Genomic DNA, 12834 nt, shown 5'->3' with positions numbered 1-12834 from the left:
CAGCCCAGCGCGGCCAAGGTTCGAGAACCCACGGAGATAAGGCACCGAGGAACGTAATCTGGAAAAACAGCAGCGGTAAGCGTCCCATCCTTTCAGCGGCGTCGTGCCCAACCGAAGTGGTGCCTTGATGGCCTTTATATCCCGCTTCATAGTTTGCGAGGGCGTCAGTGAAGGAACCATGTTGTCAGCCACCAGTAGAAGAAGGAACCAAACTTGGCCATCCTTGCACTTTTGGAAACCGGGACAGAAATGCATGAGCAGCCCAGCGCAGCCAAGGTTCGAGAACCCGCGGAGATAATGCACCGAGGAACGTAATCTGGAAAAACAGCAGCGGTAAGCGTCCCGTCCTTTCAGCGGCGTCGTGCCCAACCGAAGTGGTGCCTTGCTGGCCTTTATATCCCGCTTCATAGTTTGCGAGGGCGTCAGTGAAGGAACCATGTTGTCAGCCACCAGTAGAAGAAGGAACCAAACTTGGCCATCCTTGCACTTTTGGAAACCGGGACAGAAATGCATGAGCAGCCCAGCGCAGCCAAGGTTCGAGAACCCGCGGAGATAAGGCACCGAGGAACGTAATCTGGAAAAACAGCAGCGGTAAGCATCCCATCCTTTCAGCGGCGTCGTGCCCAACCGAAGTGGTGCCTTGCTGGCCTTTATATCCCGCTTCATAGTTTGCGAGGGCGTCAGTGAAGGAACCATGTTGTCAGCCACCAGTAGAAGAAGGAACCAAACTTGGCCATCCTTGCACTTTTGGAAACCAGGAGAGAAATGCTTGATCAGCCCAGCGCAGCCAAGGTTCGAGAACCCACGGAGATAAAGCACCCGAGGAACGTAATTTGGAAAAACAGCAACAGTCGTCCCATCCTTTCAGCGGCGTCGTGCCCAACCGAAGTGGTGCTTTCTGGCCTTTATATCCCGCTTCATAGCTTGCGAGGGCTTCAGTGAAGGAACCATGTTGCCAGCCCCCAGTAGAAGGTTCCAAACTTGGCTATCCTTGCACTTTTCGAAACCGGGACAGAAATGCTTGATCAGCCCAGCGCGGCCAAGGTTCGAGAACCCACGGAGATAAGGCACCGAGGAACGTAATCTGGAAAAACAGCAGCGGTAAGCGTCCCATCCTTTCAGCGGCGTCGTGCCCAACCGAAGTGGTGCCTCGCTGGCCTTTATATCCCGCTTCATAGCTTGCGAGAGCGTCAGTGAAGGAACCATGTTGCCAGCCACCAGTAGAAGAAGGAACCAAACTTGGCCATCCTTGCACTTTTGCAAACCGGGAGACAAATGCTTGATCAGCCAGCGCGGCCAAGGTTCGAGAACCCGTGGAGATAAGGCACCGAGGAACGTAAGCTGGAAAAACAGCAGCGGTAAGCGTCCCATCCTTTCAGCGGCGTCGTGCCCAATCGAAGTGGTGCCTTGCTGGCCTTTATATCCCGCTTCATAGTTTGCGAGGGCGTCAGTGAAAGAACCATGTTGTCAGCCACCAGTAGAAGAAGGAACCAAACTTGGCCATCCTTGCACTTTTGCAAACCGGGACACAAATGCTTGATCAGCCCAGCGCGGCCAAGGTTCGAGAACCCACGGAGATAAGACATCCAGGAACGTAATCTGGAAAAACAGCAACGGTAGCGTCCCATCCTTTCAGCGGCGTCGTGCCTCTATTTCGCGGAGTCGTACCCCTAATTGTTTCAGTTCCTTGGTGAGTGCATATCTTACGACGGAATAATCAGCACCTGTGTCAACTAATGCACTCAATTCCTGACCGTCTGTCATAATGCGCAAGTCTGAAGAAATTCTCTGTTCACTTATCTTATCCATCCGCTTCTGTTCGTCGTGGCTGCTGGGTAAACTTGACGGAGGATCTTGGCTTTTTGGAACTTCAGCGGCCTCGCCTCCACAGGCCGCTCTCTTCAGTTTTCCTGACGTGGGCTCAGGGAACGACGCCTTGGTGAAATCGAGGATGGCCGTGGACTCGGTGATCGGTAGCGTGTAGACGCTGATGATCGTGACTGGTGTTGGTATCTAGCAGCCGGGTCCTGTTGTCCGGTCAAGTAGTCCTGAATTTCGATCGGTGTTTCGCCATTGCAGGGACAAGGGGCATTTATCGTAAAGCCGCGAATACTTGCTCTGCGATATGGGTACATTCTGTAAAGGTGTCCAGCTTCTCCGCAGTGCAGAGTGGCGTCTGGTAGGCTCACGCCACACGTCGCTTTTTCGTGGCCTTAGCTCTGCTAGGAGGGGACCACTGCGCAGTCGGCTGGCGGCTGCTGGGGGTCGCGAATGGAGCACTATGCCCGGTCGGTTGGCATAACACATAAGCGTACGTCGGCAGGCGACGTACCGGTGGTGGTTGTTCATGATGCACAGGCGGTTCATTACGTCCTGGCTGCACAATAGCGTGGCGAACTTCATCTTGAATGACGGCGGCGAGAGTTGAAACTGTCGGCGGGCTTCCGGTAGCTGCAGCTTTCGAAACTCCTCCTTTACGATTGATCGCACCAGTTCTCTTAGTGCTTCAATGTTACTGCGTGGGCCTGCTGACAGGAGATCGGCTGGTGCGCTGATGACATGATGATTGTAGGGATGGGCGCGCTGCTGCAGCTCCTTCTCTATGGTCGTCGCTTCGGTGTGAAACTCAGCAACACTGTGTGTTGGGTTGCGGACGAGTCCTGCAAACGGCTCCTGCTTAACGCAACGCATCAGATGGCGTAATTTCTTCTCTTCGGTCATGTTTGGATCCGCGCGTTTGAAGAGACAGGACATGTCCTCGATATACATGCCGACACTCTCGTCAGTGCGCTGGTTTCTGGCTTGTAGAGCGTGCTCTGCCTTCTCTCGCCGATCGGTCCTGGCATACGTGGCAAGCAGCTGTCGCTGAAATTCTTGCCATGAAGATAGCGTCGCTTCGTGATTGACGTACCACGTCCTCGCTTACACGGTGCGAAGCTTCCGTGCCTCGTCCCAGCCGTTGAAATCTGCCACTCGCTCGAAGTGCTCTAACCAGTGGATCACATCTTCGTACGTATCGCCGTGGAAGGACTCGGGCGTGTGTGGTGGGTACAGGATGAGCTGGGACAATGCCACGGGGCTGGTCATGGTTGCACCGTCGCTGGTAACTGTTGCGTGCACTGCTATAGCAACAGGAAGTGGCCCGAACTCGGGCGGCTCTCCTAGGATGCGGCGGCTTGCGCACTGGTGTACTGGAGTCAGTTCCCTGGATTTCAATCGCTGAGGGTCAGGGCTCGTTCTCTTACGAAGTGGATACTTCCAATCATATCCCGCACCTCCACCAGAAATGTAGCACTCTTCAATGAAGCACACTAAACAAACTGGTTTATTGTAGGCGAACTTCTGCCCGGAAACTCAATATTAAGCGTTCACACAATTTAAAAGAAGAGTTAACAGAAGCCTATACCACAGTCAACCGCGTCAATATGCCGAACGCACTTCTCACGCGCCCCGAAGGCCAGGAGCCACGCCGTCGCTTCTCATTGGACGGGAGACTCGGGCGCTGCCGTGTGCCAAAGCCACCTTTGCGTGTGCGCGGGCACGGGAGACACGCGCTGTAGCGCCATGCGCGAGGCGTTGCTGGCGCTCTTCTAATGGGGATGCGATGAGTAATGCTTAGGGGCTTTAGCGATGAGGCGCTTGGAAGGATACCTCATGAGGGGGCTCGTAACTGGCAAGTGGAGAGCTCTCTGCGGCACGTGAATTTTGTTTGATACTTTCCACATCTTCCTTATTCTATTATTTTCAGTATTTCGCAACGGTCGCTCGTTCAACTTCTGGTACGTGTTTTTTTTTTCTTTCCCTCTCTCGATAGTGGTTGCAAGTGCTCATATATGCGTGTGACACTGCTCTGTTTGTCAAGTTGTCTTCCTTCAGTGTACCTTCTCTTAATCTTATTAGTCGTCGCTTTCATTTTATTGCGAAAGCAATACTGCTCGAGGTTTCCGCTCTTGGCCGTCGTCCCAGAGAATCTACCATTGACCTTTAGCGTGACCTATGTGTGACGTCATACCAGCTGTGGAAAAGCGGGGCCCCAACTCGGCTCGTCGCGATCGTCCCAGCGAATCCTCCATGCTGCAGCTGCGCGCCGCTGCCGCGAGGGGCGCTCGCTGTACGTGACCTCATTCCATCCTCCACGGTATGTCGGATGATGTGTATAAGGTGAAGCTGCAAAGATGTGCTGCAGCTAAGAAGCGGCGGCGTGCGGAAGAAACGGATGAAGAGCGGGAACAACGTTTAGCTAAACGGTGTGCATAACATGCAGCCAAGCGAATGCGTTCAACATCTCTTGATCTGGGTGCATCTACAGGTATCATGAATGCTCTCAGTGCTGACGCGACTTTGGCGACACCTGATCGTTCGACCGCAAGCCTTATGGATGCTTTAAATGGCGACGAGACTGCATCTACATGTTCGATGAGCAGTATGGAACTCTACAACCTGAACAGAAGATTGCTCTCGCAATCCACTAGGCTTTTGCCAAGCTAAGCCTCTGCCAATTTTTTTGTTTTTTTCTTATATTTACATATGTTGCATTGCTTTTGTATTTCCTTTTCATGTGTGTATGCATATATATACGTGCATATGTAAATACTTATGTATACTGCCCCTCCTGCTTCTGCCCCCATTATGGCCTGCAATATTGTATAAATAAACAAATAAATAAATAAAAAAAAATAAATGTACAGTTGAGAGCTCGATGCGTGTTAGGAAGCGTCTTTATTGGAGTAACAATTATACGGGCACTCGAAGCACGTTCGCGTCGTCGTGCTGTCGACGGCGAAAACCACGGCCGCCCGCACAGGGGCGAGCTGTGATCGAGCTTCCTTGCGAGGCCTGCGCATGGAATGCTTCCAGAGATAACCAGCGCATTCGTGTGCAAAAACGGCTCAGTGCGATTTTGCCTAGACTACCGTGCCTTGAACAAAATAACCCGCAAAGATGTATATACACTGCCCCGAATCGATGATGCGTTAGATTCATTACAAGGCGCGGAGAATTTCTCCAGCCTTGATCTACGCTCCGGATACTGGCAGATACCCATGCACGAAACAGACAAGGAGAAAACCGCCTTTGCCACCCCCGATGGACTTTATGAATTTAATGTATAGCCGTTCGGCCTGTGTAATGCTCCCGCCACATTTGAGCGGATGATTGACACCGTACTACGGGGCGTAAAGTGGAAGACTTACTTATGCTACCTTGACGACATCATCATATTTTCGTCGACCTTCCATCAGCACTTGCAGCGCCTCGACGGAGTCCTGACATGCCTCTCAGCTGCTGGCCTTCAGCTGAATACAAAAAGGTGCCACTTCGCCAGCAAAACCATTAAAGTGCTCGGACACCTTGTCAGCAAGGAGGGCCTTCGACCCGACCCCGATAAGATTACCGCTGTCCTACGCTTCCCCAGGCCTAAACGCGCCAAAGACTCGCGTAGCTTCCTTGGCCTAGCTTCGCATTTCCGGCGCGTCATACGTAACTTTGCCACCATTGCGGCGCCGCTCCTTCAACTCCTTCCTTCCAGAGCTCCCTACGTATGGTCCGACGAATGCCAAACTGATTTTGATGCCCTCTAGCGTGCCCTCAAGTGCGAACCTGTGCTTTGCCATTTCGACAACGCCGTACCCACTCTTCTACATACTGACGCCAGCGGACACGGTATCGGCGCTGTTCTTTTGCAACGTCAGCAAAATTCTGAAGAACGTGTGGTTGCATACGCAAGTCGCACGCTAACAGCTGCAGAGAAAATTATACGATTACCGAGCCAGAGTGTCTCGCCGTCGTTTAGTCCGTCCAGAAATTTCGGCCTTATATGCACGGCCGCCACTTTACGGTCGTTACTGACCACCACGCGTTGTGCTGGTTGGCGACACTAAAGAATGTAACGGGACGTCTCGGCCGTTAAATACTTCGTTTACAAGAATACGACTTCGACGTCACCTACAAGTCTAGAAAGAAACACCAAGACGCCGATGTTCTCTCTCGTTGTCCCCTACCACCGTCTTCAAACGCTGCTTGCTTACCACCTTTCGTGAGCAAACCGCAGGGCGCGTCGCCTGCATTCCCTTCGCTCGCGTCTCTCGACCGGCTCCCATCCAGCCATTCTCATACGTTTGCCTCTAGCCAACGTAATGACTCCTACTGCCACTCGGTTATGGAACGTATTCGCGGATCATCTCGCACACCTTACGCTCAGCTCCGTCGGCAGTTGCAGAACTTCAAGATTGAAAATTCGATATTATACCAGTACGTGTTTCAGCCTGAAGGACACCGTTGGGTTCCTGTCGTTCCCCGATCACTTCGGGCGCAGATATTGGAGACCTTTCACGACGATCCCACTGCCGGCCACTTTGGTTTGCATACAACCTATGAGCGAATTCGCAGCCGCTTCTCTTGGCCTGGACTTGCAACCAGCGGAGCGAAATACGTGGCTTCCTGTTCTCTCTGCCAACACCGCAAACGACTGACCGCACCTCCGGCTGGACTGCTCCAACCTGTCCCGTGTCCTGAAGCTCCTTTCGCAGTCGTTGGTATCGACCTCTATGGAGCGCTACGCTTAACCACTGGCAGTAAACGATTGATCATCACAGCTGTAGACTACTTGACACGGTACGTTGAAACAGCCGCACTATCTTCGGGATCCGCGGAGGAGGTTGCAGCCTTTTTCTTGGAAGCCATCTTTTTACGGTACGGAGCCCCACGTGTCCTTTTGAGTGACCGCGGCAGGACCTTTCTCTCTAAACTTCTCGACGATGTTCTCCGTGCGTCCAATACCATCCAGGAAACGACTTCCAGCTACCACCCTCAAACTAATGGTCTCACAGAGTGCTTTCATCGCACGCTGTTCGACATAATATCTATGTACATCAACCCTGACCACACCAATTGGGATGTCATTCTACCATTCGTCACTTTCGCATACAACGCGGCCGTCCAACGCACTACGGGGTACTCGCCCTTTTTCCTTCTGTATGGTCGCCAACCGCTCACTATCATCGACGTTTCTTTCTTCAGTGTCCCCGTGCCTTCGTCCACATCAGTGTGTGAACAGTTCGTTTCGCGCATTGCCGGGTGTCGCCAACGTGCCCGCCTCAACACCGACGCCGGTCAACAAGACCGCAAAATTCGCTTTGATGCATCTCACCGTGTCGTTTCCTTCCATACTAGGGACAAAGTGTTACTGTGGACCCCAGTTCGCGCTCCTGGATTGTGCGAGAAATTTCAGTCCCGTTTTATCGGGACCCACATTGTTCGGGAACAGACTTCGCCAGTGAACTATCGTCACTCCAATTGTTCCGCCTTTGGACGGCCGCTGCCGTCCAAAGGCGGAACAACTGCGGAATCTTTTCTTGCTGATTTTCTCCGAACCCACTTTCTCACGTTTCTCTCATACACCAACAAGCATAATTATACTGACATGGATGCTTTATCTTTATCTGGTTACCGTATTTCAACGGCTAAAAAATGTTAAACGTTATCGCTCGGTGCATGATGCGCCTGAACGTATCAAAGTTTCGCGAATCTTGTCGATGGTTCTGTCTGTTGTCGACGGACCCTGTTAACCTGATTACATACGCTACACGAATTGTGTAGTAGTTTCTGGAAGGCGCGCGGGCACCAGCGAATAGGCTGTAACTTTCGACGACTGATGTATGCAAACCGACGCGCTTGACCCGCAGATGAGATTTTCGACGATTGCCGACATTGCTCGCCGCTATAGTTGCGATTGAGTCTGCACTATTTATTTACCGTCACTACTACGTGACAATATTTATAACACAGATTTTTTCAGTGATACTTTGCATGCCTAATTCTTACATAGTTGGCTGCGCAATGAGCTACCAAAAAATGAAATGGTACATAAGTTTTTGATATGATATGGCATCGTCGTGCAGGTGTTTGCAAAGCGATCTAGCACGCAGACGACGCGCGAGCGCTGATGTCGATATTTTGTGCACTATTGTTACTTCAAAAATAAAAACAAGCTTTTACGCAGGCGTGTATTCATTATTCAAACGTGTTTTTTATATCTAAGAGCGCATACAGATCACTAACTTATTGTTTAAAGCTTAGTTTACAGCAGGCTGTTTTAGGCCGGACTTTGACGAATGAAGACGGAATAGTCCAGCAACAGTGCGCCGCAGCCGAGGAGCGCGCTTCTGTCCAGTGGTTGCGTGCCCTCTTCCGACCAACGCGAAGCGAAGCGTTCGCTTGTCGGCGCGCGCCGAATCTTGCCGACGCGTGCCAGTGGTTGGGACATAAGGCGGTGAAACGCGGTCGCCCGAAAGAGATATACAAGTACACGTGTCAATACCCCCCTCTTAAAAAGCATCGACCCGAGGCTGGAAACAAACAAAAGTAATAAACAAAAACACCCCTAGCAGAGAAACAACAAAAAAGTATGTTCATCAGCGTGCGTAAAAGGGCTTAAGACGCAGCACGTGGACCACTTCAGGTCGTGCGCAGCGCCGCTGTGAATGCGAAATGCCCTCCGGCACCACCTCATAGTACGTCGGATGACCTTGTAGGGTCCGAAATAGCGTCGCAATAGTTTCTCACCGAGTCCTCGTCGGCATATTAGCGGTGAGAATTCGGAGTGGCGCCCTCTCGCGAGTGACGTCACGGCCAGGGCGCCGCTCGCTCCGGCTGGCTCGGCTGCCGCCCGCGCTCGTTTTCTTGGTGCGCGCTAGGAATATTGATGGCTTGAACCGTAGCTACAGAAGATTATTTCGGATTATTTCTGTTGCCATGCGTGGGACCACACTTTCTTCTTTGAAACCGCGTGAGTCATGAAAATTTGCGGCTTGGATATCGCAAGCTATGTAGCGCTGAAGGGGTCAACTTGTCTTACAATGCATATATGCGCACTGTCTGTTCATAAATTTTGATTAAGTCTATGCTTTTGTTGTTCACGTGAGCTTCCACTGGAAAGTGTAGGTCCGGGCATGAAAAACCTGTAATGGGCTGGTCTGAGCTCCCTCAGGCGGCACTAAAGCTTTGCCTTCGAGAAATATATTGTCGTCTAGGAAATAAGCTCCTTGATTACATTTTCGCGAACGAAGACATCGTAAAATATATATTTCAGAGGCCCGTCATAAGTATACAAGTATTGGGAATGAGAGCGAACAAACGGAAACACTGCAGAATACATGCGGACACCGCCCGAACTGCAGCAGACGACAGGCGCGAGTCCGTGCCCTGACGTCACGCGAGCGGCGCTCCAAGCGCCCCTCTAGGTCGTTCTCGGGGCTAATAGGGGTCCAAACCCTAACGCGGTCACCGGGATGGTACTCGACGTAGCGCCGCCGGAGGTTGTAGTGTCGGCTGCCAGTACGCTGCTGGTTCTTGGCGACATTGGTGTTGTCTTCCGCGTTCGGGCTTGGGTCCCGGCTTTGTGCAGGCGTCCGGTATATGAACGCAAAGCACCTCCACCAGATGTCACGTGGTAGTGACGTATAAAGAACACAGTAGCAATATTGTGAAAGACGAAACTAACTTTTATTGAGCGAACCTATGCCCACGAGAACGGGCTACACTTATAGAATGGCAACAACGGCGAATACAGTCGGTGACCGTCAAAATCTGATCAGCGGGTCAAGCGTGTCGGCTTTTATACATCAGTCGTCGAATGTTCCGGACTAATCGCTGGGACCCGCCTGTCTTCCACTAAGTTCTGCCCCATTCGCGTCACGCGATGAAATCAGATAACACAAGGCTCGGTAAAAACAGACAGCGGATAGAACCATCGATAACTTTCGAGAAACTTCCGATACGTGCATGCGCGTCCTGCGCTGTGCGATAACATTTATCAGGCGGTGAAATGTGGTCACTCGATAGAGATATACAAGTACACGTGTCAATGTCTTTGTTCTATATAGCGCTTGGTTCAAGCATGCGGCATCACCGTTTGTAGATCTATAAAGGTTGTGCGGCGCGACTATGCGAAGTCGTACTGCGGCCTTAGCCCGTTTCCTCTTTCTTTTTCGTGAAAGAGGATGATAACCGAACTTTTTCTTTCGGTTGTGTTCGTTCCGCTCTCTACGACGCACTCACACGTATTACGGAAATTTTGTCCTCAGGATAGCCATCGCATTCTTTTTATGCGGTCCCTCTCGGATATTAAGGCTCTACAGGGCAAGAAGGCAATGCCGAAGCCCACAGCTTAATATATATGTATCATGCTGGTTCACCAACCACAGTGATCGCTGTGTTGAGCAGCGCCATCGGCTTCACGCAGGAGGTTAGCGAGGAAATATAGTGATTTCAAGCCTACTAGACTTGAAATGCGTCAGGATGTCGGTGTGTCACAAATATTTTATAGCGCCTGTCGCTTAGATGTTTCGTGGTTGCTTTAGCTTGGCCATACACGAGCATGCGCTCTTATGTTTTAGCCCAAGCGATCAGATAGTGAGCAGATTTACCATTTCATGCTGGTAATACTGAGACGCCGGTTCGATTCGTTGAATTAAAACCGATCTACGCAAAATAGTTCAGAACACATAGACACGCCGCGACTGATAATGCGCGCCGCGTGTTTGTGCCCCCAAGGGGGGCGCAAACACGCGACGGTAATTACGTACTACGTACGTACTAACCTACGTACGTACGTACGTACGTACGTACTACTACGTACTAAACTATGTACGTACTAAACACGCGACACGCATCGGTAACTACGTACTGTAGTTACCCATGCACCGAACGGCTTCCCTGACGACCTTATATGAACTGACATTGCGTAAACTTCACAAAGTACGATCTAAAGAATCTCGAAATCTTTCCGCAGCACTCGACAGCAATGCTTTCAAGCAGCGCCGCACTGGATCGCACAAGCCAGAGAGGAGGAAGGCGTCACCACGCACGCTTTGCTCCTCGCCCGATGAAAAGGTCGGATACGCCTGAAGTGTGCAGTGAAGCCCCGCCCCGCTAACCGCCAGCCACTGTTCCGCCGCGGGGCTGCAAATAGTCCTTACATCAAACTGTCCATGTCACCTAAACAAGGCGGTAACTACAAGAATAAAATTATAAGCGCGCAATTTTGTACGTTTTCGCTCGTCTAGTGTGGTGATACGGTGAAAGCCTAATTCTTTATTGAACTGAAATAAAACGCTTGCTGTGCTGCAAACTATTTATTCCCAAGTTTCATTTTAGTTGGAAGTGAAGTTTCATGAGTAAAACGGGGTCAACAGTGAAATGAAGTGTACCGCGAACTTTTGAAGAGGGAAATGATCAGACTCCATACGCTTTGTCCATGTCGACTGCACACCTCATCGCTTCCGCCGATTAAAAGACTCTTCAAAAACAGCAGACTTTCCGGAGGTATCAAGTACGATGCAGTTTTCAATGCTTACATGATGACTTTATCTGCTTCTGTGATTGGCTGGCGGATTAACAACCTCGAGCGGCCCGTGTACCTTGGTTTGCAACTGTTGTTCTTTGAAGTTGTATCCTACTGTAGTGGCATAACAAAATTTCTTCCTCCTCTGCCACGCCACGAGGTAGGCGATGGACGCAGCCGAGTTTTCGTTCTCATGGGAGTTCGAATGGTGACGCATTAATATAAAAACACGTGTCAACCAAGGTCGACCAGAAAGAAGACAATGTCAACGTACATGGTATTTGCATTTATATGTACTGAAATTGAGGGCATTAAAGATAATTCAGTGGTGCATAATTGCGTTATCCGTTTGCACTGTGTGCTATATTTTCTTCGTTCTGTTGTAAGATCTTTCTTTTTTTTTCCAGACACCTATTTGTTTTATTCATGTCCAGTTTCTACATTCGCTTTTTTTGCACGCGTGTAGATAAACGTTGTCTTCTTTCGCATCGACTTTCGTTTGCACGCCTTTCTATATTCGCTAGAGAGGTCAGGTGGGCGGATCCCCGAAGGAGTGCCGTCTATAACTCAATGCAGTTGAATGTTGACTATAATGGCACCCGTACCGTTATTTGTCCTATTATATTGGCGTTAATAAGACTCGTACAAATAATCTAGCTAGTCTGTGACTAGTTTTCGCACCTTGTCTCGTAGAGACCCACATTTTGTGGCTCACTACAACCCTCTAGAGGCAGAAAAGGGTGGTTTCTTTTACCGCTAGTCCAGATCCCACGTACGCCAAACCGCGTGAAGTGGCCAAAGAACACATTGTCTTCAGAAACGTTGCAACCAATTAGGAATACAACGGGTGGTGGCGCCTAATTCCGGTCGAAACTGACCTGAACGACCGGTGTGCTCGCGCGCAGGTGCCCGGAGAGTGTCGCGGAGCAGCATGCGGACACTGCCGACCAGTGGAAAAGCCAGGCGGACGATCTGGATGCCGCCGTCGCCGAGCTGGCTCATCGCTACTTCCCTCACCTGCTACCTTTGTGAAGAAGCGCCTAGTTGTGCACCGGCTGGCATGGAGCTCGCACTACCGCGAGCGCAGTTACCACCGCTGGCAGTTTCTCACACTGTGTATAAACCGCAGTGTGGCGGTCGTGTGCTGCAGTTATTGATGTTGATACTTCAATAAATTTCTTTTCTCATACTCAACTGACGAATGACCTAAAGATACTTGAAGAAAACCGCCTGGAGTGATACGCTGTGACGTGATTAAATTGATGCTGAGTTTAAAAAGTAATCTGAATAGTATTGCGTTAGTTTAATCATGTAGACACTACCTGCGCATCTGGCAAGAGCTCGTTGTTGGTGTTCCAAGGTCGTTATAACCTCTCTTAAGTTACAATAAATGGCACGCGAGCACTTCACGTGTACTCATTGTCTAGCACAAACCAGTCTTTTTCTGCACATGTCTAACATGTGCAGTTCCTGACCCCGATTAACCTGCAACC

At 50.6% G+C, this 12834-nt stretch overlaps 1 protein-coding gene across 1 annotated transcript in view; it reads left to right on the top strand.

The window, feature by feature from the left end:
• Positions 1-12535, top strand: part of LOC142576750 (putative ATP-dependent DNA helicase HFM1) — a 295132-nt gene extending 282597 nt beyond the window's left edge. Inside the window, exon 18 of the mRNA XM_075687030.1 lies at positions 12247-12535. Coding sequence (XP_075543145.1) covers positions 12247-12373 — 127 coding nt within the window. The 3' untranslated portion in view covers positions 12374-12535. The remainder of the gene's footprint in view (positions 1-12246) is intronic.
• The last annotated feature ends 299 nt before the right edge of the window (positions 12536-12834 follow it).

This window comes from Dermacentor variabilis, chromosome 3 (assembly GCF_050947875.1).
Source record: "Dermacentor variabilis isolate Ectoservices chromosome 3, ASM5094787v1, whole genome shotgun sequence".
Taxonomy (NCBI): Eukaryota; Metazoa; Arthropoda; class Arachnida; order Ixodida; family Ixodidae; genus Dermacentor; species Dermacentor variabilis.
This window is presented reverse-complemented; position numbering and strand designations above follow the sequence as displayed.